This window comes from Peromyscus californicus, unplaced genomic scaffold, assembly GCF_007827085.1.
Source record: "Peromyscus californicus insignis strain IS unplaced genomic scaffold, ASM782708v3 Scaffold_16__1_contigs__length_79575227, whole genome shotgun sequence".
Taxonomy (NCBI): Eukaryota; Metazoa; Chordata; class Mammalia; order Rodentia; family Cricetidae; genus Peromyscus; species Peromyscus californicus.
Genome location: NW_026294458.1, coordinates 30251079 through 30277613, shown reverse-complemented (window position 1 = coordinate 30277613; position 26535 = coordinate 30251079). Strand labels below are relative to the sequence as shown.

General features: G+C 41.1%; 1 protein-coding gene across 1 annotated transcript in view; it reads left to right on the top strand.

Annotated features, from left to right (window-relative positions):
- The window catches only part of Nectin3 (nectin cell adhesion molecule 3), a 120111-nt gene extending 94972 nt beyond the window's left edge, over nucleotides 1-25139 (top strand). The window contains exons 8-9 of the mRNA XM_052740824.1: nucleotides 16944-17006; nucleotides 17825-25139. Coding sequence (XP_052596784.1) covers nucleotides 16944-17006; nucleotides 17825-18001 — 240 coding nt within the window. The 3' untranslated portion in view covers nucleotides 18002-25139. The remainder of the gene's footprint in view (nucleotides 1-16943; nucleotides 17007-17824) is intronic.
- The last annotated feature ends 1396 nt before the right edge of the window (nucleotides 25140-26535 follow it).

The following is a 26535-nucleotide window of genomic DNA, read 5'->3' as shown; positions in this document are numbered from 1 at the left end:
CATCTGGTCTCAGTGTACTACCTGTTGACTCAGGTCCATGGGTATGCTCACTTAGATAGTCAATTGAAGATGAGGCTTAGGACGGCTCATGTTAATGAATTAATGATCTCTGGAGGGGAATTGCTGTCAGTTCTTATTTTAGGCGAGAGAATTTTACCGCTCTGTATAGAGCCATCTCTGACATAGCTTGAGGCATATGCTTCATCAAGAATATGATTAGCATATGAGGAAAACTACAAAGCAACTCTGAGCATCAATCTTACAGCATTCTGATGTAAATACGTGGTATGTATTGATTGTGAGAACTAGTCTCTGGCATGCATACCCTCTTTGTTCCCTAGAAATGGTTATGATGCATGAGTGGAGGGGCATTTTAGAATTGCATGTGGGTGACTAGTTTGCTTGTAAATAATTTTCTATCTCTTTTTCTCATCTGACCACTTTAATTAGATACTTGCTTTGCATACATATTGCAACTTAAGTAAACTTTTGCTATCTTGTGTATTTTAATGCAAGGATTGAGACTATAACCCAAGATAAGAAATTTCATTAAAATATGTCTTATCAAATTTCACTTTAAAAATTAAAATCCAGAGTGTCTACTCAGCAGAAGTTGTGCATTTATTTACCCTTGAGAAGTAGGAGCACAACTTTCCTTCTGGATGAGACATTTGCAGAACAAAGCTCCTAGAGTTCTGTGATAACTTCAGAAAAGCCCTATGCCACCGCATGTGATACTGTACCTACTCTTCTATCTCGAAAAGAAGCCTCATGACTTAAGCCTGTGTTTGATAATATTACTATGAGGTCATTTCTTCCTTTACTGTTTCGTTAAAATTGGTAATATCCTGATAGGGAATTAAAGTTATTGAACTTTAAGACAATAACTATATCTCTTCATAGTATAAGCAAACAATCCAAAAGAGAGAGAAAATGCACTCCAGTTATTTTGAAGCACTAGCCTACAGTAGATAACCACTCTGTATTTACTCTGTATTTACCCTGGGATGAGTTTCATGGTTGCTCATGAAAAGCCTTGTCTGTGTCTTCCTTCCAGAAGCCGTAGTCCAAGTAGGTGTTGTGACATCACTTGTGCCATAGCTTCTATCCGATCAGATAAAGATGAACCAAAAGAAGTGGGAAACTGGCAAGGACTGAGCATTTCGGATCTCTCCTTGGATTGTCTGCCATCTCCCCTTTCATGTTCTGGTTTTTGCAGTCAAATTAGGAAAACTAGGTATTCTTGAGACAGGCAGTTTCATAAGATGGTTGAAGACACAGATTTTGATATTACATCAAAATGAATCTAAATCTTAACTCTACAAATGTGGACATTGCTTGGTCATTCTAAGCCTCAATTTCTTCATATGTAACATGGGAACAATGATGATGCTGCCTACGATAATAAGAATATGTACGTCTAGATTTTCTTTGCCAAGGCCTATCTGATCATAATTCTTGGCATAGGTTTGTTTTCAGGAAAATACTCATTAAATGTGTATGGAACTTTGATTTGAAACCTTGAGTCTTGAATTGCATTGGAGAGGGCCAGAGTAAAGAAAGAATCTTTTGCATTTCTTATAAATTACCTGTGTACATATACCATAGCCAAGACTGGTGATGTCTCTTTTACCAGGCTCATTACTGAGCCAACCTTGGTGTTCTCTTTCTCTCCTGGTTTTTACTTTAATAATACTCAAGAATACCAAGGATTGAGAACCTGTTTTTATGGAGTTTCTTCCCTTTTATATCCCCTGTTCTTTGCAGAAAGTAATTTAGAACTTAAGGTTTCTAGTACTAGCTGTCATTTAGTGTCCCGGTCATCTCCTGGGATCCCTTACTAGGCGTGGGACACAGAACAAATCCTGTGTGTCAGAAGCAGCTCTTCAAGGATTTATTGAGCCCTGTTCCATGTCAGAACCCTGTGGAGCTTGAGAGAGCCTCTGCCAGCCTCTTACAAAACTATGAAGAGTGCTGATAGATGAGAACTCTTGCAAAGTACATAGTGGTAAACCTAAACTACTCGACATTTGGAAAGAAGGCCTATATGCAAAGAAATCTCAAGTATGTGAGAATCCGGTCCACACAGACTTTACACAGGTAATGTGTGTAATGTGGGATGGCAGTGAGCATGATTGACTGCAGATACCAAAGAACCAAAAAATAATTTTAATACGATAAGGGGAAAAGTCCAAACTTAGCAATACAACACCTCTCCAAGCATTCAGAAAATACTCCATAAACTTCAGAAGCCCTACATCTCCAAAATACCTCTGTAATTATAAAAAATGACATGGAAAACTGAAAATAAAAGTTGGATATTGAGTGGTCCCTGAGCTTGCTGGTTAATTAAATGATAAGTCCCATCAGTAATATCTCTGGTCTTGATTCCAGTCTGTCTTAACAAAGGACAATTTATCATCTGCCATAGGCCTGTTGCTATCATTCATGAGCACTGGCTGTCAATTGATGCCATCCAGTCTCTAAGGTGCTGAGGGTCTATTGGAATATGAAGAGACAGTCTGTGATAAGTTCCCATTTGGGTAATTGTCATGAAAGTGTAACGATTACCTACCTTGTAGAACAGGTACCGGATTAATGGGAATGCTGCTTAATTAGAACCCCATCTCTATGGATATTGCTCTTGTAGGATCATCAGCTTCTCAAGTAACAGTTAAAGGCAGGGAAAGGGAACCTTTGGCCAGCAGTTTTCTTTGAGACTTTTGTCAGCTTGAGGCAGGGCCTCCCTGTAATGTACTAGGTATTCTTGAGACAGGCAGTTTCATAAGATGGTTGAAGACACAGATTTTGATATTACATCAAAATGAATCTAAATCTTAACTCTACAAATGTGGACATTGCTTGGTCATTCTAAGCCTCAATTTCTTCATATGTAACATGGGAACAATGATGATACTGCCTACGATAATAAGAATATGTACGTCTAGATTTTCTTTGCCAAGGCCTATCTGATCATAATTCTTGGCATAGGTTTGTTTTCAGGAAAATACTCATTAAATGTGTATGGAACTTTGATTTGAAACCTTGAGTCTTGAATTGCAAAAATTGAATTGAATTGGCCTTGATTCCTCAGTTCAAGTCATTCTCCTGCCTCAGTTTCCCAAGTAGCTGAGATTATAGATATTCTTCACCACACCCAGCTAGGTTTTGTTTTCTTTCAGAGAGGAACGTAAGGCAGGAGAATATCATGTTTTGAAGAGTCTGTACATTATGAATTATGTATGATAGCTAGTCTTTATGTATTTCTCTATTAGCATAGAGAAACCATCTGCAAAGATTAGCAGCTCAGTCATTAAAAGACAAATGCACATTCAGATATATTAACAGAAAAGTTTCTGCATCAGAGACAAGGTTATGACTGAGAATTTGCTTTATTGTGGCAGATGCCAGAATAACTTCCCAGTCTACTTCATCTCTTCACTTGAGTTCCTCCTAAATGGGTAACTATGATAAAATAGAATACAGATTTAAAACGTCAGCTTCATTGAAGTACAACTTATGTAACAATGCTGCATTTTAGGTATAAACTTTGATAAACATTGCCAGATGCATACATTCTATAGCCCCTTCCCCAGCCAAGACCATTTCAGTGACCTGAAGCATTTCTCACATAACGTTCATCACCACCACCTTTCACACATGTACCTTCTATCTCCAGCAAGCACTGATGTGCTTGCTCTTGCAGTACGTTAGGTCTGTCTTTTGTCAAGACCCACACATGAAAGGAGTCAGTGTGCTCTTTTATATTCAGTACTCTTGGTCAACATGATGTTTTGAGATTCATTCATATTGAATGAATATATATCTCATTGCTGAGTAGTGCGTGTGTGTGTGTGTGTGTGTGTGTGTGTGTGTGTGTGTGTGTGTGTGTGTGTATATATGTATATGTGTGTGTGTGTGTGTGTGTGTGTGTGTGTGTGTGTGTATATATATTCACAAACACTTAAATTCACATAATTGTTGAGGACTGCTTTGGTTTCAAGTCTGAGAGTTGAAAGTTTGAGAATAAACTGTGGATAAAATCCATTAGCCGATTTTCTTATGTTGTCTGATTTTCTTATGTTGTCTTTGGAACCCAAGTGATGCCAATTTCACAAGAGGATTCAGCGTGTCTTCTTTCTCCCCATTTGCTGAAGGAGTTCAGACTTGTGTTAGCTGTCCTTATGCAAAGAATTTCTTTTGTATCTTGAAGACATTAGTCATTTCATCTAGGTTGTTGAAATATTAGTATCAAATTGTTTATAACAGTGGTTCTCCCTTCTTACTGCTGTGACCTTTTAATACAGTTCCTCATATTGTGGTGACCTTCAACCATAAAATTTTCTTTGCTACTTCATAACTGTAATTTTGCTACTGTTATGAACCATAATATAAATATCTGATACATAGGATGAATGATACATGCAACCCCTTTGGGGTTTGCCACTCACAGGTTGAGAATTGCTTATTTATAACATTTTATCCTATTAATTTATGTGGGATGAGTGCAGAAATGCCAATTGTTTTCATTTTCAAATGTCTATGTTTGCTGGGGTTTTGTTTGTTTGTTTGGTTTTTTTTTTTCAGAGAGTTTCTAATTTTTCTAATTTTTCAAAGAGGCAGCTTATGGTTTCATAAATTCTCTGTTTGTTCATTCTTACTGATTTCCCATTATTGCTGCTTCATTCCTTCTTCCCTTAGGTTTAATTTGATCTTTTGTTGTTGTTATTGTTCCTTAAAGAAAGACTTTAGATGATTAAGATGTTTTTCTACGAATTGTCTAGTATAAGCATTTAAAGTGGAAATGTTTTAGTATGAACACTTAAAGTACAAGCAGTTCTGTGTTTGAAATCCCACACAGTTTGACAGTGTTATTACATTCAATTCAGAGTATCAGGCTGGGAACTGGCTCTGTTGGTAACTTTACAAGTGCAAAGACCTACCTTTGATTCCCAGATTGCTATGAAAAATGTTAAATATGGTGGTATGCCCTTATAATCCCAGTGTTGGGAAGGGGGAGACAGGTGGATCCTGAGGCTCCCTGGCCAGCCACGCTGACCTGATAGATGGATGAGCTTCAGGCCAGTTAGCAACTTTGTCAAAAAGAATGTGGACAGTGTCTCTGAGGATGATACTCAAGGTTGTCTTCCAGCCTCCAAATATTCACCTCAACAAATAAATGTGTAAACACACACACACACACACACACACACACACACACACACACACACACACACACACACACCCCACATACAAACAGGGGGTGGGATTGCAATGTTTTCTAGTCTCCCTTATTGTTTGCTTCTCTAATCAATGAATTATTTAGAAGTATGGTTCTTGTCCTTGGAGTTTTATTTGGTTTGGTTTTTTGTTTTGTTTTTTCAAGACAGGGTTTCTCTGTGTAGCACTGGCTGTCCTGGAACTCAATTTGTAGACCAGGCTGGCCTCGAACTCACAGAGATCCGCCTGTCTCTGCCTCTCAAGTACTGGGATTAAAGGCATGAGCCACCATACCTTGTGGGAGTCTGTCAGAGTCCAGTCCAGCTCTGACCTGCTCTCAACTTTCAAAGGGTTCTTGGGTAGAGGAGAGAGGAATGAGGAAATATTAGGTAGAAAGATAGAAAGAGATGATAAGAAAGACAGAGACACAGAATAGCTTCAGGAGTGCCCTGGGACAATACCCAGTCACCCAGAGCTTTATAAAAAAGGACTTTTTATAATATGCCAAGGGGAGAGGCAAAAGACTTCCCCCTTGCAAGATCAAAGCACACCATACAGCCCAGTGTAGCCCCTTCCAAACACCTGGTAAGCGTGCCCCTGGCCAAATTATCCCATTATGCTGCCCTGCTGGGTAAAGCCACTTTGTTAGGTCTCACTAGGAAGCCCCTGTGGGCCATCACAACACCTGGCTAGAAGTATGTTTTTAAATCTATAAACATTGTGAAAATTTTCAAGTATTTCATTATTGACCTCCCATCAATTCTCTAGTGATATATGCATACATATCTCCAGTGAGAATTAATGGCTGTAAAAATGACTCTAGAATCTTAGTTCCTCCATGTTGAGACTTGAAGCCCCGGCAGATGATGTGTCTTATAACACTGATGTAAATGTCATTGTGTGTGGTGGGTTGTAGTCCTCTACAATGTCATTTAGGTCAAGGAGGTTGCTAGAGTTGGTCAAGTCTTTAGACACATACAGATGTTCAGTTGATAGGAGTGCTTGTTTCAACTGTGTATTCGAGTGTGTCTGTGTCTCCTTTTAGCTCTGTCAGCTATTCATGGATTTTGTAACTCTCCTATTGGGTACACAAACACTGAGGACTGATTGCTTTGCTGTCTCCTCTTCATACCATGGGCCTTTTTATTATTACCTGACAGTTTCATACATGTATATAATAAATTTCAGTCCTTTTCACCCCCTTTTCATCCCCACTCCTTTTTTTGGTGCTGAAACACTTCTTCTCAACAAGCCTCCCTCCTGCTTCCGTGTCTCTCTTAATGTATGTGTGACTCAGAGTTTAAACAGGGTTGCCCACATGAATGTGGGTGGGAGGGCTTTCACTGAAGCACAAGTAAATTCATCAGTGACTAAACCACTGAAGAAAGTGACACCCCATCCTCCAGCCACTATTACACGTCAATAGTCCCACAGTGGTAGGGCTTCATGAGTCCTCCTACTCTTGCTCTCTACTGGCTTGCTTTCGTAGTGCCAGAGGGTTCACTCCACAAGAAGGACCTCATGCCTGCCTGGTACTGTAAACCTGGCTGAACCTGTGGCTGGGGAGGTCCTAGGCCTAAGGGAGAACCCTACCTCTACTGGAAGTGAGGCCTCATGAGTCTTCCCCTCTTGCATATGAAATGTGGAGGGGCCCAGTCTTGGGGCTGGTAATCAAAGCTATAGTAAGTTCATGCGTATCGGTCGTGGCCTTCCCAGAAGACACTTTTGCAGCAGTCTTCCCCAAACTCTGGCTCTTGGATTCTTTCTGCCCCCTTTTCCGTGATGTTCCCTGAGCCTTGGGAATGGGGGCAGAGGTGACACAGATGTCCCCTTTGGTGCTGTGCACTGCACAGTCAATATTTCTCTGCACTTTGACTAGCTGTGAGGCTCTGTGTTAATCACTGTACACTGCAAAAAGAAGCTTCTCTGAAGAAGGCTGAGAGCTGTACTCATCTATGAATAAGAAGTGTTTAGAAGGCAGGTTGATACTATGTCCATTTAGCAAAGCAGTAGAAGGCTCTCCCCTGTGCCTGTGACCTCCCAAGCCACAGGTTCTTAACCAGGTTTACAGAACCAGGCATGAGTTCCTTCCTGTAGAGTGAATCTTCCAACACCGTGAAAGCAAGCCAGTAGAAGAAGGAGCTTCCAGCTCAGTTCCAGCTTGATTTTTCCATGTTCTGTGACCAACATATGTAGAGTCTTCAGCAACAGGGTCTTACCATCCAATTTTAATGTACAACCAACAGAAATGGCAATAGCCCATTTTGAGGCTCGGGGCCTCTCTGACTAACAACCTGTATCGCTGGCACTCAGCTTCTTGTTTAATAAACTGTGGCTTCCGAGAGAAGCAGCATTTCCCTGAAACACTGATCTTTCCTGCATCTGTGAAAGTTCTCCTTTATTTCTAGTAATTTTCCTTGTCCTGAAATCATTTGGACTGATATTAGTATGGCCACTCAGCTTTTAAATATTTCTAATGCTTTTCTAACGGCTTGTGTTTTCATGGTATGGCTTGTCCTTCCTTTTGTTTTGTGGAGGGGGGAGAGAGGAAAGGGTTGAAGCAAGGTCTCACTTTGTACCCGAGACTGGCCTTGAATTTGTAGCAACCCTACCTCAGCTTCTCAGGTGGGAGCCCACACACACTGCTTCCTTCTGCTTTTCATCTCGTCGTATCTCAGATGAATTTTATTTAAGTAATGTGCAGGTGGCTGAGTGTGCTCATTCTAAAAATTCTTGCCTTTTATCGTTATGTGTACACCGTTCTGAGTCCCACAGTTAGGTTTAACTTGGCCATCTTATTTGTTCTGTTGATTCTTTACCCCTCATCATTTCCCTGCCTTCTCCCAACTAGATGAGTCATTTGGTATTAACTCCTCTGTTGAATTATTAGTTATACTTTTCATTTTTACCATTTTTGTGATTTCTCAAGCATTCAGCAAACTCATTTTTTAACTTACTCTCCTAGTTAGAGTTTCTCTTCCTGTGATAAACACCATGACTAAAAGCGTCTTGGGGAGGAAAGGGTGTATTTCAGCTTACAGTTCTCAGGGCACACTCTGTCACTGAGGGAAGGTGGGGCAGGAAGTCAAGGCAGGAACCTGGAGACAGAAACTGAAGCAGAGGCCATGGAGGAATGCTGCTTACTGGTTTGGTCCTCATGGCTTGCTCAACCAACTTTCTTATTGCACCCAGGACTACCACTGGCTCTGCCCGCAGTGGACTGGACCTTCTCACACCAATCACTAATTAAGAAAATACCCCACAGGCTTGCCTATACACCAGTCTTATGGAGGCGTTTTCTCAAATATGGTTCCGTCTTTTTAAATAACACTAGATTGTGTCAAGTTGACAAAAAAAGAGGACCCCTTCCATGCTCTACTTAACATTTACTTCTGCCTCCCTGTTCCCTTAATTTAGTTTGTTTTTCATGTGTTATAAACTTGATAATCCATTCTTACTGGACTTTTCTTAAACCATAATATATATTTTTTAATGTTAAAGTTATGATTGGAGTCAGTTTTCTTGGACCTGGAGAATCCTTCTGTAACACTCTAACAATACAGGTGTTCTGAGCACAAAATGTCTCAGCTTTCCTTTGTCTGGAAATGTCCTCATGTTACTGTCTTTATTTAACATTTCTCTAGGGATCACAAATGATATTCAGCTTAATTGTTTTCATCACATGATTAAAACTGTATTTACATTGTCTTTTGTCCCCCATATTTTTCATTATTGCTGATAAAAAGCGACAGATACTTCTTGCCTTTTTTTGCATATCTTACATCTCATTTTTTTCTTCTCGCTGTATCTTTATGTCTTTAATATTGAGTTTTAGCAGTTTGATTTTGAAATAGGTTTGGGTGGCATTACATATTTTAATTCTTCTTAGAATGCATTGACCTTTCAGAAATACAGATTTGTATTTTTCACCAAAACTCAAAAATTCTGCTAATTCTCATTCCACTCTGTTGTTTGCATTGATAGTTTTACATGCATGTATACATTCACTTTTCTTGAACCATGTCTAATCTGCTGTGAGGACATCTGGAGAGACTTACTGTTTTAGGTTGGAATTTTTTTCTTTTTTAGCTGTTGAAGCTCTCTTCGATTCTTTTTCATCATTATTATTACTCACATTTTCTTGCTTTAAGCATATTTATAATAGCCATTTTTTTTTTTTATTTTTGAGATAGGTTTCACTGGCTACCATGGAACTAATACTCTTGTTGCTCTGACATCTCAGGTGCTGGAATTATAAGTGTGTGCCACCATGTCTGGCTTATGATGGATATGTTAAAGCGTTGGCCAGCAAACTATACTGTATCTATCATTTCCAGGTTATTTCTGTTGATTTACTTTCTCTACTTTATTCATGGTCATTAGATATTAATTAGGCCCTGGACATTGTAAATGTGACATCAGTTTACTTAATTTTAATATTATTCCTTAGTAAGAATTGGGTTAGTTTGTAGCAGTGTTAACTTAAAAATCATCGTCATCCTCCAGAAACCTATGTTCAGTTTTGGGGGTTGTTCTAAAGGCCTGTCCTTACCCCTAGGGACGACTGGGTCTTGTCTCCGCGGTGTTCTGGGTATGTGTTCCGTATCTGCCAAGGCTTCCTCTGCTGCAATGTAATCCTCACTGTATGGAGAGAGTGGAAACTTAGTGCAGCTCTAGAGGTGGCTTTTGAGAGGTGATTAGGGTTAGATGAGGCCATTGAAAGGATCCCCATAACTAAGTCCTTTACAGGTGACTTTATAGGAAGAGGGAAACCAGACATGCCCATGTGTGCGCTCCTTATCTCTGGCCATGTGCTTCCCTGGGTTACCTCAGGACTCTGCCAGCAAGAAGTCCAATATTGGATACAGCCCCTCACTCACACTCACAGGACAGCGAGCCAAAGTAAATCTCTTCTCTTGAGGTAGTAACCAAAAATGAAGTGATTCAGTATCATGTTGAGGGGGGACTTTCCTACTTTAGCTGGTTGGAAATTTAGCATCTTTCAGTTTTAATCAGGCTCTGGCAGTGGTTACAATTATAGTTTCCTACTAATATCTCCTTCTCTGGTATTCATTGTCTATTCCACGTATGCTCACACTAGAATTGAGCCAAATGAACTCCCTTCCTGTGCCAATAGCTGAACTTTTTCTAGCTGAGTCTCATTTTCAGTTCCCTTCTCCAGATTCTAGACACTTCATCTTACCTAAAAGTGGAACTCTTCCATGTGAGTTCAGCAAGACACCGTAATCATCTTCAATAGTCTCTCCTGAAGCTGACAGAAAATTCCATGGCTATTAAAGGATCATTGTGTGTGTGCTTGCTTGCTTTCTGGGATTTCAGCTCTGTGCAACACAATTCTCCAGTGTTTAAAACTCTTGTTCCGTGGACTTGATGTCCAGTGTTTGAAACTTGTGTTCTGTGGACTTCATACCATAAACCATCATAACTGGAGACTCACTCTTCAGTCTATAGAAAAAGTATTAGGACAAGCTATATCAATAGAGTTGAAGTCCTTTGTACTGTCTTGACATAAAGAGAGGAAACAAGATGCTAGCAGACATGTGGCAACCTGTAGAGAGCAAGCCAGAAGAGTTCTGGAGCAAGCATCCAGCTCAGAAAAAAATAGCTAGGTTTTCTGTGCCCCCAGAATTGTCTGTTTTTTGGAAGTCCTTTGAAAAGTAAATTTACAGTATATCATAGGTATTAACCTGGAACTGATCAGAGAAGAAAAAGGAGGCATGGTTTCTGTGCTCAGCAGTGAACTTGAGGGATGACAGAAAACTCCAGGACTGAAAAGGAGAGAACACTATAAAATATGTCATCTTGAAAGACATAGAGGGCAGTAGATAGCAGTTTGTTCTATTTGTCTAAAAGACAACAAGATTTCATGCAAAATCAATATAATTAAGTCATATGTTCATTACTCATGATTTCTTCATATAATCTATACTCTTTCATAAAAGATTATGAGTGTGCATTAAAATATGTAGTTATGTCTGATGTGCTATTAGTGGGGGTGGAAAGTTACCCAGGGATGTGACAGGAGCTGAACAAATGCTGGCACTGGAAAGGCAGCTATGGAGGACAGAAGAGCTACACACTAAGGGTGAATCTGCCTGTCTTCACTTGCAGCCTTGGGAACTGGATGATCTTTCAGGAGGAAGGGCCAAGTCCATGGTATCTCATTCAGCTGAGGTTTTTGAAACGTTATGTCTGAAAATTTTAAGGACATTGAATTTGCCTTTCTCTTTTAAGGTGGGAAAAACTTGAACAGATTGTAAGTTCAATAGAATAGTCAATGAAATGATGATTTGGAGATGAAGTATCCCTCAGAAAGGCTCATGTGCTCAAAGCTCAGTCACCAGATAGTAGACCCAGTTGTTAGGGGACCATTGGATTATTAGGCCCATTAATTAATTGATTGATTGATTAATTAATTAATTCTTTCACTGGTAGCATCATAACTTGATAGCAGTATTGAGTCATGCTAAAAAGTAGAGGATGGGACTGATTGGAGAAAATGTGTCGCTGGGGCTGAGCTCTGAGAGGGCATATTTTGACATACACACCCTCCCCTCTCTCATTTTTTTCCTTCTTGGCTGCCATGGTATAAGAATCCTGCTCTGACACACACTCACAAAAGCATAATATTCTGCCTTGTGCAAGTCCAAACCAACCGATCCAGGCAACCATGGACTGTACTATAAGCCAAAATCAATCTCTCCTCTTTCAAGCTGTTGCTGTCAGGTATTTGTCACGGCAGAGAAAAGCTGAAGGAAATGGGTAGCAAGAGAAGCAAGCATGCTGCAGAGCCTAGATCTGAAAGTGGGGCAGAAGTTCTCACAGGCATGGGAATTTCTTCTGAAATGGAAAGAAAGACCTGAAAGCAAGATGAGGATGTGTTTAGCTTCAAGGTAACTAAAATGATGGGTCGGGCAGAAACCAGAACACTGATCTAGGTGTCCAGTCCTCAGTCAGAAGACTGATGTGATCATAGCCAATGGGATGGTAGCAGCAGCAGTTCTAGATTCTCTCAGAAAATCCCTAGAAAGGTAGGTGGCAGTGGCTAGCAGCTAGAGAGAGCATGATAGGGAAAGGCTTGAAAAGACAGGAGTGTGTTTTTAAAAAGACAATGTTGGGACTGGAGAGGTAGATCAATGAGAGCACTGTGGAGGCTCACAAAGATCCCTAGTGAGATCTGAGCTTGCTTTACCCAGCAGAGCTGCATCAGAGGATGGCTTGACCATGTACATGGTTACCAGGTGTTTGAAAAGGTCTGCACATGGCTGTGCTAGGGGGAGGTCTTTTCTATCCTTTGGCATTCCTTTTTTTAAAAAGCCCTTTAGAAGAGACAGAAGGGGCCAGTGGATACGGATCTAGGCTCTCCCAAGTTATCCTGTGTTTCTGTCCCCTCTATTCTTCTATCTAAATATTTCTCACTTCTCCCTCCTCAAGAGTATCTTGGGGTAAAAGTGGGAGAGGGTATCCCACAGAGCACTGAGGACATGGGTTTAATGCCCAGCACCCACATAGTGGCTCACAACTGTCTTGAGTGGCAGAGCACAGGGGGTTTGGGTGACAATGAAACTATTCTCTATGTGATGGTAGGATGACACAGCCATAGCATTAGACTCTTGTTAGCAACCAAATAAGGTGCACTGCCAAGAGTCAATTCAAATATAAGTTTTGAACTTCTGAAAATGAGAGTGTGTACAAGAGTCACCATTGGTAACAAATGAGCCTCAGTGAGGCTGGAAGTTACTCTGAAGGTGGGGTTTATACGTGCATATGAAGGGGACAGGAGAGGTATATGGAAACTGTACTTCCCACTCAACTTTTAGATAAGCATAACACTGACCCATGAAAATCAGTTTGTTAATTTAAGAGCTAAATTGGTGTATTCAGCATTGTAAACTTATGGGTCCTTGAGGTATAGTGATTTGATGATGAACATTTCAAATGTGGGATAGAGTCGAGGCACTTCGTTTCTTGTTCAGGTCTGTGTTGTCAAGGGTTTGGCTAATTTCCTATCTCCTAGCATAGGAAAAGGGAGCAATTCTGTACTAATCATAAAGCAAGTGTTTCTTGGACATCTTTGTATTGAAGCAAGTAGATTTTAGCTTCTGCGGTTCCCTAGCCCTGGCAAGTCTAAGGTGGATATTGTTGCTTATGATGTCCTATCTTTGGCTTCCAGGAAGTCGTTCCTATGTTGCATTGACACAGAGGAGAGGCTTACAAGCAGGTTGGGAAGATGGAGGTGATAATGTGTTTTCTGGCCATGTTAAAGTTACCATCTGGAATTTTGTAGAGTAAATTGGAACAGCATGTCTTCACAGCACATCTCTCCTTAAACCCTTGCAGCCATATTGTGTTCCTAGAATATGCCTGTCCTTCAGGGTGGATGGTGGTTCTTCATTCCAGACTGTCCCCAGTAGAAGGAGCAGGGAAGAATGTGTTGGTGGGCATCTTCCTTCAGGGTTAGCAGAGTTGTAATAAAGATTTCCTTACTCTTTTTCTTTTCTCATTTTCCCATGATTAGGCTCTTTTAAAAGAGCAACAACCTCCAAACATTGCTGGTTGCCCTTCCTTTGGTAAATTCTATACCCTTCTAGAAGATGGAACAGCTTCGTCCATCACTTAAGTTCCTTTTTCCTTCTCTGACAGTATTAGATGTAGAAATTGACTCAGACTATTAGACAGGTGGGACTGCTTAAGAAGCCCATGTAGGCAGACTATGGGAGGACTTTGCCAGAGGTTCATGATGTTGATAAAAGGCACAGTAGATTGTGATGCCTTTTACTGACTGACTTTTTTTTCTAAAGATCAACACAAATAGGTTTAGGTTTTGTTATAACAGAAGATACTGGAAGAAGTGCAAATGAAGTTATAAATAAGATGTCTTTTATAAAGACAAGTGATTTAGAAGATCTATGCCTGCCTTCTCTGTGCATCTGTTATCTTCTCTGTCTTATCAAATTATACTTTGTTCTGAGTGACACAGAACAATTTTTTTAATATTTGTATAAAATGGATAGAAAACAAGCACAGGCATCCTCTAAAAAGCAAAGAAGCTAAAGAAAATACTAATTTTACTTTAAGGTATTAGTTTTCAAGTCTGTTCTCGGACCATGAATAAGAAAAGAATTTGTGAGGCCTAGCAAAAGTGAGCATTGAGGTGGTGATGCTAGGTACCATGATGAGTACCTAGGGATGAGTAAGAGGCTTGCCTTTGCTGAGACATGGCCTCTGGGACCTGCCAACTTGTGTGGTACTAGAAGGGCACACACTTCTGACCCTAGCTTTCCCTAAGCCAGCACTCTGTCCTCTTTTAGGGTGGAAGCCCATGACAATACTGGATGGGATAGTAGGTGAGACCTGGGCACTAGGAGAGGAGAATGATATCCAAGAGCCAACTAAAGCCAAGCACCAGAAGGCAGGATGCGAGGACCTGGGGTTCCTCATCCGTAAGCATGCTGCTTTGCCTTCTTGAGCCACTTACAAGATATAAATTCATTGTAAAATTAAGAAATCAAATATGACAACTGCAGAGTATTGAATTCCAAGGACTCCGCATGACTGACCACAGGTCCATTAAGCTGACCTACATGTGGTTTGTAACCAGTGTGTATTGTATTGTTAATGTCAGCTGGTCATCATCATGTTGCAGATGGCATTAAGGGGGTGTGGATTATCACAGATAATTTATAATATGGATAACCTTGACACAGGAGACCAAGACCAATGAGAGTTTAGATTCCAACCAGGTAATTAACTATTGACTTGTTATTACAGAAGATAGGCTGTAATATAGGGATGAACGAAGACTGTCTGATCTGTTTGAGATGCAATAAAAACAAGCCATAAATTAGGAAGCACATGACTAACAGATACTCACTTAGTTCTGGGGCTTGAGAAGTCCAAAATTAGTGCACCAGCACATCTGGTATCTAGGGAAAGTCCTCTTCTGATATGACCATCTCACTGTAACCTCATAGTTTAGAAGAGAACTCTGTAGCCTCTTCAGCGCATAAGGCAACACTAACCCCATTCATGGGAGCCCTACCCCCATGTCCTTATCCCTTCCAAAGTCCCACCTCCTGATACCATCACATTACAGATTAGGTTTCAACAAATGGATTTTGTTGGAGTTGAAAATGACAAATGTTCAAGATTATAAAATAAGTCAAACTATGATGTGAGGCCTAAGAGATGTGCAGAGAAGAACAGTGGAGAAAGTAGAAGTGAAAGGATAGACTATGGCAGAAAAAGGTTCCATGGAAGAAAAGAGTGACTTTAGTCAAGCCACCATATTTGGAGAGGATTTCAACTATCAGAGTTTAAGGGGCAAACCTTCCAGACCAAAGAGACAGCAGGAGCAAAGACATGTTGGTAGATATGCCACACAGGACATCAATCTTCCTCCCATTGTATTTGCAGAACATCTCATGCAGGCATGGCACCTGAAACAGGACATAAGCCTCAAAAACTTAGAATCTGACAAAATTATGCTTGAGTAGCAGTCTACTAACCATCTGTGAGATGAGACACCTTCACCAAGCTGAACCCCGGATTAAGTCACATGTAGGATAACACTGAAAGAAAAACACAGTTTCTGCTTCAAAAGGAATAAGAGATGATTGATTCTGGAGTCAAATATGAGTGATCATGGCCTGATCATGAGGGAACACTGTGTTCTAATGTGGAGGCAGTAACATGAGATTTTATTGGTTATAGAAGAAAGTTGTAAATCAAAGTATTTGCCAGATGCATGGGTGGGTGTCATATGTATGTGGTTTTAGATGCTACTTGATGACAGTCCTTAGCCCTTGGGTTAGGGGAAACTAGTGGTCTGCTAAGAATACATTTTAAAGGTTTTGATAGTTTCCAGGATGTTAAGTCAGTAGGGGTGAGCACTAAATGGCTTCCAAAGTGACTAAAAGTAGAGGAAGATAATTTGACTTTGGTCTAAAACAGTTTAACTCTCCTGGTCATGAAGTTAAGTCATTGGCTTTGTAGTATCTTTAACACAAGTGTGGTGATCTCCTTAACCCCAACTTCAGTCCCCAATGGAGACCAGCTTTATAGAATTACTTATAAGGGTTAGATAAGAAAATGCTTACAAGACTCCTTCCAGCACTCAAGGTCTCCCATAGGAGGCTGCTATTATATGCTCTGATGGCTGCCTCAACCTCAGGGTGTTACAGGGCTTTTCAAATGCTGTGACACTTGAATGGGGACCTAACGTAGCAGGCAGAGGGGGCTGAGAAAGATCCTTTGCAGCTGAGGTTACATTCAAAGTGATGACTCCCTTTATAACCCATGAGGAAGGAAGCAGTAAGAAAAGAATGGCCACATGGATGGCCACAGATAAAAGCTTATTGCCAGTTCAGCCCACTCTTACCTGATCAAAATACCAGACTGTTCCACTGGAGAAAGACAGAAGAGCTATAGTGCTAAAACTCTTAAGTCATATAGTCAATTTGCTCACGCTCTTGTGCATCAGATGCTCTGGATAGTTTCTCTCTGAAGAAGCCAGGAGCCACAGGAGAAGGAGTGAGGAGAGAGGGAATATGTAGCTGTTGTTTTTTCCATCCTCCTAGAGGATATTTTGCTTCATTGGTAGACGTTTAGCAAGACCTGGTTGGCTCCTTGAACACAGGAGTCGCCCAGGTATTGGTTGATGTGCTAGTACTTTACATTGTGTACCTTTTACTGTCTTCCAGACTGAACACTTGCCTTTGCAGACTCAGTTCAAAGAGAAAGGCTCTGGTGGTCTTCAGTCCTCTGTAAGTAAAGCTCATGTTGTATCCACCCAGGTACATTTGAAAGTCTCCTCGGATATCCATAAAAGTTCATTTTAGCCATTGCTCCCTGTTTACGTGTCTATACATGACTTGATAAAGTCCTTGAACTTGCTTACCCTTGCAAATAATGTAAAGAACACTTCTGAGTAATCCCGGAAGCGTTTCAGTCATCTGGAACCAATGCCCAGGCAGAAGGAGCCATGTCAGAAATACCAGAGAACATCAGAGGGAGTTCATTCCACAGTAAGTGTCAGCTGTGGCTCAAGGTCGAGTCAGAAGGAAGGTCGAGAGGAGAGGCTGTCTGGGGCAGCATTTTTAAGTCTCCCTTTGATCAAGCATATGGTCAAATGCTAGTTCATTTTGCTGTGTCTGTTCCCTAATCCCCCAATGCTGAATCTTGATGTTTATTTTTGTTTTGTTTGATTTAATTCTCTGACTATCTCATACATTCCTTCTGAGCTTGGAACCCTTTTTGAGATGTTCCTGAAGTTCACAACCATGCCCTTCTTTAGCTCACCTTGATGGGTACCAATTCCAAATTTCAAAACCTAAAACAGCTCACAGCCCCATTCGTTGGAATTTATAGTTAAAAGTCACCACTCCTCTTACTCGGGTATGGTGGGCACCAAATGTCTGGAACATGGTGAGTTGTTGAACTTTGCCTTGCTATCTAGTTCCTTGTGGGGTCGTGAACTAGGGACATGAACTTTAATGAATTTAACTTTTGCTTGTTTTTTGCCAGTGTGCTAGAAGAATGTAAACAGTTTCTCTGCTAATATAAGCAATGTTTGAATTTTTAGAATGGACTAAATAGCAGGAGATTTGACTATGAAGATGAGAACACAGTACAAGAGGATGGAGCTCAGGAGATGTACCCCCTCTACAACCAGATGTGTTACCAAGACCGAAGCCCCCACAAACATCACTCAAGCAACCCCGAGAGACTCTACATCAACCCACGAGAACATTATGTGTGATTTTTCCTCTTGTTGTAATGGGTGTTCTAACAAATGTTTATTCTTAGGCTTGAGAGAGAAACTGAGGCATCTAAACAATTTCAGGCTGAGTGAGTCGGAACTCTTGATGAATGACTCTGAGCTAATAGTGGTTTTCTTAACTTCATTAAGGGTTTCTTAACCACCAGCTGTGTTTGTGAACTTGCCTGTAGCTTTGCATCTCTGTAACTCTAGTGTTTAACTACTAACACTTGGCCTACAATGGCGTGTTCATTTGAAATCACGGCATCTGCCTGTGATGACTGCAGGGAAAGGCCCCAGCTGCTGGCAGCCACTCTGCTCAGGTCTCAGGCAGTGCTCAGCTGTAATTTAAACAGGTGGGAAACCGAGCTCCAAATCCAGCTCACTAATTATTAAGCTGGGATTTAGATTTCCCTAGCATCTCAGTACAATTACAATAGCTGTGTCCAGAGGCTGAGGGAAGAGGTGGGCTCTCCTCTCTCCAAACAATATAACTAAAGCAGTGAGAACCTCCAAGCCTCTGGGTGCTGGTGAAGCAGTATTAGTGTTAAGTGTCCTTCCTGGCCATGGGCCCCAGGGCCTCCACAGGGCCCTCTGCCTTCTGTCCCCTCGTGACTAGCTGTGCTACAGAGTCTTCTCCTTTTCCTTGGAGCTGCGCCTGTTTTCCCACCTACTAATCCTAAAATCCCTGCCGAAACGGGCTGCAGTCCTCTTAGTCTTGCTCTTTTCCTCTGAACCTGACAAGCTCACCTTTCCCACCAGTCCCCCTCCACACAGGCTTCAGCTAGCTCCTCCTCTGCACTCTTTCCTTCTCTTCCATGTCTTATCTACCTCAAGAAACAAACAGAAAGCCTGCTGAAGGTCACCCTGCAATAACTCCCACTCTTAAAAGCCAGGTGGAAAACTAAAAAACTGTTTCTTGTAAAGCTACTTCAATATGACGTGTTTGCTAAATCTGCATGTTCTCTGTTCCTCCTCCCCACATCACCTGGTGAACAAGCCTCTAGAGATCATACAAAGTGAATAAGACAGTAGCCTCTCTGCCTAGGTCAATGGCTACACCGCGATGCTGTTATACCTGCTCATGTCTGCCCGGAGTCCTGTCGTCTCCCTCTGCCAGCTGTCTCTCACTGAGACTGACAATGGTCACAGAAAGAAACATAAAGGCCAAAGGATCATGGGCACATCTTAAGGATAATGTCGCTTTACTGTGTATCCTGGATGATCAGAGCATGTCACAGGCATTAAAAAATAAAATACTATGTACGTGTTAATATTAAGAAAGACTGGTATCAACATCAAAATAAATAGTATACATTTCCATCCTAAACTACAAGAGGAAATGAGAACATTAGCAGATTTATAGTGAACGGCTAAAGATACTTTATTCATGCCACACTCGGCCTTGGTTCTCCATGGCTTCTTTTTGTTGTTTGTCAGACTTTGTGAGATAAGCCATAACGGTGCTTCTGCTCTAGTAATATACACACCCAGCCCACTCCCCACTATCAGCAGTTCTAGGAGTAAGAATGCTCAAATTCCATCTTAAAGCTTTGTTTAGGATTAGTGCTTTTAGTGGTCACGGCTCCAAAGCGCCTAGAGTTCCACTGGTCTTCTCTGCGCCATCACTGTGCTACTCTGGGTTTAGTTTCCTGCCGTTAGAGCAGAGATGATGGTCAGCTTCATCGCTCAGAACGCCATTAGGAAGTCAGTGTAACTACAGCTACAGGGTTCCTTGTGACTGTCCTCCAGTAGTCAGATGGTGTAGTACTAAGAGTTTTCTTTGGCAGTGAAGCATTTCATTAGCCCTCGATGTTAGGGGCCAGATTGTAGAGCACCCCTCCTTTAGAAGGCTTTAAATATCTTAGCACTGAGGAGAGTTGCTAGAGTCCTGCTGGGTGGCAGGTCACAGAGTTGTCTTCACAAAAGCACACAGTGGACCCAGGGGGAGGGAGGGATGTCCTCCTTTGTGCCAGAGAAAACTATGTGGAAGCCTTTTGTCCTCTGCTTAGCACCCTCCCAGGAGGAACCCACTGTCTACTTTTCAATGATTCTTAGGATTGTTAGGAAAAAGTTATTTTAGGGTGTGGGTATTCTCATGCAGCCAGCCAGTTCGCTGTCATCTGTGCCTTTCTGTCAGCTAAGGAATTTCCTAGACAAACTGCTATATTTGATAGTTGTTGGCCCCAGACAGGGGTCACATAAGCTTCATAATAGTTTATTCTAGTGTCTCCTGTCTGTTCTCTATTTAAAAAGAAAAAGAAAAGAAAGCCAAATGCTGAACAGGTTTAAAGGGGGTTGATTAACCATTCCCCTCAACCAAAAAAATGCCATCTAAAATTAGTCTGCTGATCTCTGAATTTGGAGCCTAGACTACTTGATGGTGCCATTTAAATTTGGAAGTTAGACTCTAAAGGTCAGTACGTGAGGTTGAGGGACATAGTCACAGCTGGCCATGCTCTCCCCATAATTGTTTTGTTAAAGTTCACTGAGAAGTAAATTCGTATGGCGTTTTTCCATGCACTGCTTCCACTCTGCATTCCAAGGAGGCAGGGGTACATGCTCACCCTCACCACAGCCTCCATCACCTATTTTACCTGCTGGCGTTGTGGCTGCAGTAGCAGATCACCAGATTCTTTGCATCTCACTACAGTTGAGCATCTGGACTGGCTAGGATCAGCCTGACTTAACAAAATAAGAATGCAAACAAACAGCCGTGATTCGTTACATCTTCTGTGAGAGTTCCCCTTACGCCTGGTGTTTTGTATGCTCTAAATTTGAAGACATCTCTGTGCTCTAAGGAGTATATGAAACCCTTACCTGTGCTAGACATCTATAACAGGTACACAAGTACACACACACACACACACACACACACACACACACACACACACACACGACTGAAGAAATGCCCAGTAAGTGACCAGGTTCTCATCATCATCATTATTATTATTTTCTATGTCCTGTTCACTCAGAAACAGGACCAAGCCCTTTCCCCCAGGTGTCTTTTGTAGAAGTCTAAATTTCACAAAAGATTTTCTGTTATTGCTCATCTTTTCTTGCATTCACTTGCCTCCTGGTGCTATCCTTATTATACTCTTAAGGCCTACCTTGGAATTAGAGAATCCCCCATTGTTTTAAGAATCAACAGGACAGGTCTATACCCAGCTTTACCCCTAGCTGTAAAAGCTTAGGAAAATAAACTGTGTAGGGTATCAGCTGTTCCCACCCATAAAACAGAGACCTTCCCTGTCAACCTCTCAGAACTGTGCTAAGAATTAAACTAGGGAACAGCGGATGAGAAATTGTAAGGTCTCTGAGAAGCACCTATACTCCAGTGTTGCATTTTGAACTTCAATGCCCAGTGCCTTTGCCCATATTTAGAGTACTGGAATGTCCTGGGGAGAGTCATTCAGCAGTGTGGAAATTGTAGTTTGGTCTAGTTTGAATATAACCAATTGCAAGTTCAAACATTCCCTTTATTATAATAAACATGTATCCCATAAAATGTTTCATATCTGGGCCATTGAAGTAGATCCTTGGGTAAAGGCACTTGCCATGCAAGCCTGCAGACCTGAGTTTAATCCTTGGAGCTCACTTGGAAGGAGAAGGAGAGAGAAGGGCCCCAGCATGGTCCTCTTACCACCACTTGAGCTCACACACCTCCTGCACATGCAATAATAACAAGAAATATTTTTAAAGGTTCAACTGTCAAGCTTTAGGTAGGATTGGAAATGCGTATTATTAGAATTCACGATTGCTTTTGTTTTTTCAAATAACTATTAATGGGTAGCTTTACTGAGTGTATGGTATAGACTGGGTTCCAGGGCCAGCACTTTACATGAATCATCTCACTGGATAGAATCCTACCCCTGTTATGTCCTCTTTCAAGAGCTCCCATGGGAACAGAAAGGCTTATATTCTCATACCACACAGTTGTAGGCTATGCATATCATCAGTTAGCTGTTACTTCTTTTAAACCTGCTTTGATTTGGGGGAATATAGCTGTCTTGGTTTTCTTTTTAAAGCAGAAGTATAGGAGCCTACGTGGAATGAAACAATAAGAAATAAAGTAGGAAGGAAGCACATGTGCTCACCTTTTACCTCTGAATATTCAGTACTATTCAGTTCACTAGGTTAACCTCCATTAGGTTAAGCTACCAAGGCCAAACCAAGTCAGATAGAGCCGCCTATACCAGTTGACTTGGTTTTGCAGGGCACAAACTTCTAACATTCTTCCCTGGACTTCATTTGACATGCTTCTTGCTGTTTGTCTCTGTTAATCAAGGTCCAACTCCCAGGGTGGGAACACGCACACTGAGGACAGCTGGAAGGGAGCCAGAGAAGGGTGGAAAGGGTGAAAGGTCAGAATGCTGGGGTCACCACCTGTGCCTCTCAGCTTTGGTTTTTTTTTTTTTGTCCTGGTGCTTGAACAACAAGGCCCTTCCTTCATCCTTGGGTCATTGGAAGACTCTAAAAAAACCCTGAGACCTTTATCCCCATTAAACCAAAACCTAATGTTTGCAAATCTCATCAACTCTAGAATGCAGCTGCAGTAATCTTAGAGCTGATGAATACATGGATTTCTTCCATTCAAGAATACTATAATCTGGCCTTTGCCAGCTGTTAGGCTGTTTTGGTAGCCTTTAGTAGATAGATGTGTAAGGGCTGTATGCCTCCGCCAGGTTGGACTGCAAATAAAGCATATGGTAACAGCCTCAGAAGTGACCAGAGCTGCTGGCGGCCCCTGGGAGATGTGTACTCCTGATTAGGATGCAGCAGATATTAACCAGCTACCCTTAGAGCCATATTCAAACTGATGGGCATGTCTCAAAATAATTTTAAAAATTAAATGCAATGTAACAGAATTTGGCAAGATTTTTTTTTCAGGTTTTCATGCCGTCAAACGAGGGTGGGATAGGGCTATTTGCTATCTGAAGTGAGGAATCTGCTGGAGACTTGTGCTGACATTTATCCATGGTAATAATTTTACGATAGACTGTCAGCGCCATGCAGATTGATAGAAAAAAGCAAAGTATCTGTGACTTAACCACCAATTGACAGCCCTCTTGTGCTTCAGTTCCACAGTGGGTCTGTCACAGCGGCCACAAGCAAATGTTACATAGGAGACAGGTCGCTTGGATATGAAGAGAACTGCTCTCGGTCTTAAAGTTAATACCAAGTTCTAATTACTAGCCTAAACCATCTTGAGTAAACAAAGGAGGCTTTCTGAGATAGTTCAGTCTTCTCCCACTCTAAGGGTGGCAGGCCACACAGTTGCCCCTTTATGGGTTTTGCCCAGAGTATTTCTAGGATCAGATCTCAGAGGCGCAACATGAGGCCTGGTTTTGTGACCTGCACTGGATCGACTTGATTTCCATGTTGTGGAATTTGGCTGTAAAAGGTGATGAGGAGAGCCTGAGGGAAATCCTCCCAGGAATCCAGAACATCGGATTTGCTGCAGTGACTTAGAACTGAGCCCTGTCCTACCACAGATGTGTCTGACAGCCATGAAGAGATGGGTTATTTCACTTCCTCAGAGGTTCATTTCCCTTAATGACACACAGTAGATCTCTGAAGCCCAGCGCTACACACAGTTTTCCAAGTGAATGGACACCATTGTTTGGTTTTCAATACTCTTTCCAGGAACAGGCGGGAGTTTTAAATCCACCCGAGTGTATTGATCAAACTAAATTAAACTCCTCTCTGAATTCTTAGGAGTAGCCCTCTTAGGAGTAGCCCAGTATTCACTATATTTTAACTCGATGCAGCAGAAGTTTGTTCTGCATGCACTAGTTTACTGCAGTCCACATCATGACTGTTACACCCCTGTACTCTCATGACACATAACTGTAGGTTCCCTTGAACTGAGCGCTTCAGTAACCAAACCAATGTCCATCATCTTTTGTTTCGTTGGATACTTGAAATCCCAAATCCTCTGTGAAAGTATAAGTAGCTGATATTGCAAATAGTTCCCCAGATTACCCCACTTGTCCATCTGTAAGAGTTGCTGTTACCCCTTTACCTTCTGTTTCTGCCTCTAAGCCAATGCTATACAACATACCATCTCCATCCCGTTTGTGCTCCCTGTGGTCCTCCCCTCTCAACATCCCTACAACTCCGCTTGTCCCTTCAAGTCTGCTCACTCTGCCTCACAGGGGTTGTACCCGTGGTAAGGGGGACTAAGATGTCCAAGGGCTGTCTTCAAGGGAGATCCTTCTTTCAAGGTGATTTTACAAAAGCCTCCAAGCTTAGAAGTGAGAAACCCTCTGGCTATTATATTTTTCTATTCTTGTTTTGCTATTTTTACCTCTGCAAAGTGATCTCTGTCTGAAAAGAGGCTTTATCCTGGTTTTCACTTTCTCCCTGGTAACCCCTTCACCCTGAAATCTCCATTTTGTGCTCTCAACTTCTTACTCTGATCCAAAACTAAGGCTCTCGATGGAAACCCCAACTCTTATACTGCTATTAAAAATAATAATTATAATGCCTTCTGCAGAGAAATCTCTTGCTTTTCCTACGGGAAGCCAGTGAGACCTCACTCTGGCTCCATCCGGGTCTCACAGCAAGCCTTGCTTTGTCATATGGAAACTGAGACTAATCCAGTTGTTTCCAGTACCTGGGGATTGATTCCTGGCTAGTAAATGGTGGAAGCATCTTACACATACATACTTGTGCTTCATTAATGGATCATAGGTAGTCTAGACAGCCTTCAAGTGGGAGTGAGTCTAGGTGGATTTGGAATCCCTTTACCCCCACTGTTGGCAAAAGAAACATACCTTGCTGTCTTTTTTATAGTAGAAATCCATTGCTTGTTTTTTTTTAATTATTTTCATTTTGTTGTGTACAAAGGATTTTATGCTATGTATTTCTGCTTGTGAGAAAAGACCCAAGTTATAAGTTTAAGCATTAGAACTGAAGCAGTTAACAGTGTAGTTTCGTGAAGAAAATTCTAGCTCAGATGTTGTGAAATAAAAAAAGAATTACTAGCTTAGACTTTGATATTATATTTTAAATAGTAGGTGTTAATGTGGTGTTTTTTAGACAGTCGGTAATTTTCCAGAAATTGTCTTTTATTTTTGCAGTTTTGGACTATATGGCTTTTTAGATATTATAAATAAAGTTTTTTATTATTTAAGTTTTTTTATTTCTGTTATCTAAATCTATTACTAAAATGCATATGAAATCACCAACCTAATTATATGACCATGGAATGTACAAACTGCAAACAGTCTGAAACATTTCTATGCTTGAGGCCTTCCTGGAAAATTTTAAAAGTAGTGACAAGAGTGATGTGTGCTTCAAACAGCATTAAAAAGTGGACGTTATTACTGTTGTAGCTCCTTATAAAAACCACGTGATATTTTATAGATTTATTTTTAATTATGTATATGTATATATATATGGTTATGTGAATGTGGGTGCAGGTACCCTGGGGGCTACGAGGCATCAGATGCCTCTGGACCTGGACTTCTAGGCAATTGTGAGCAGCCCTGATGTGAGTGCTAGGATCCAAACTCAGTTTTTCTGCAAGAGCAGTATGTGCTTTTAACCACTGAGCCACCCTTCCAGGCCCCATAATACTTTTTAAATGAAGCTACATTTACTCCAGTTAGCAAATAGTTTATCATTCCTTGACTCTTTTAATCACTAAAATTACGTTCTTTTTAGTAAATTCTATCAGTACCATTGTAAGTGATCATCAAATGGTGCTATTTATCAAAAGCAAATGAACAAAGTGGATAGCTATGGTGGATTCCAGAATTTTCCTTACTAGTTTCTGAAATCTCAAAATCTAGAAACCACTCTTTAAAAATAACATTTTACTGAGATCCACAACTCAATCCTTATAAAAAGTATTAAATTTCATAGACTTTAGTATATTTACAGGGTTGTGAACCCATTATTACCACAATAAATTTTCAGTTTTGTATATGGTCTCCAAAGTAAACCTATGCATATTATCATTTCCTTCTAAGAAGCCCCTGACTTGGTCCCTGGAAAGCCACATTCTCCTGTCTCTGTTAGTTGCTTGTTCTGGGCATTGCAGATATTTAGCATTATGCAATAGGTGGTCCTTGGTGACCCGTATCTTTCATTAGCCTCATTCTTCCAAAGATAATCTTGTTGCTTCATGCATTTCTCTCATTCCCAAAACTGGCTCACTGTAACAAATTGAACCCATTAATATGGGACATTTGGGACATTGCCTTTAGGAAAAAATTATGCATTATGAATGATACTGCTGTGGACATGTATGTACAGTTTCCATGTGGAATGGTTTGGCTTCTCTTGCACACATACCTAGAAATGGCCCTACAGGGCATGTGACCGCTGTGGTTCAATCTCTTGGCTTTTCTAAAGCTGCTACACTATTCTCACCATCATAATTATTTTCAGTCTCGGTGATTATGGCAACCCTAGTGTGTTTGTTGTTGGGCTTCACCCGCTGTCTTGCGATGTTTTCTTATTTACTACAACTCTTTAAGGAAGAAAAATCCCTTCCTGTCTCATAAGCCATATGAAAAAGGCTA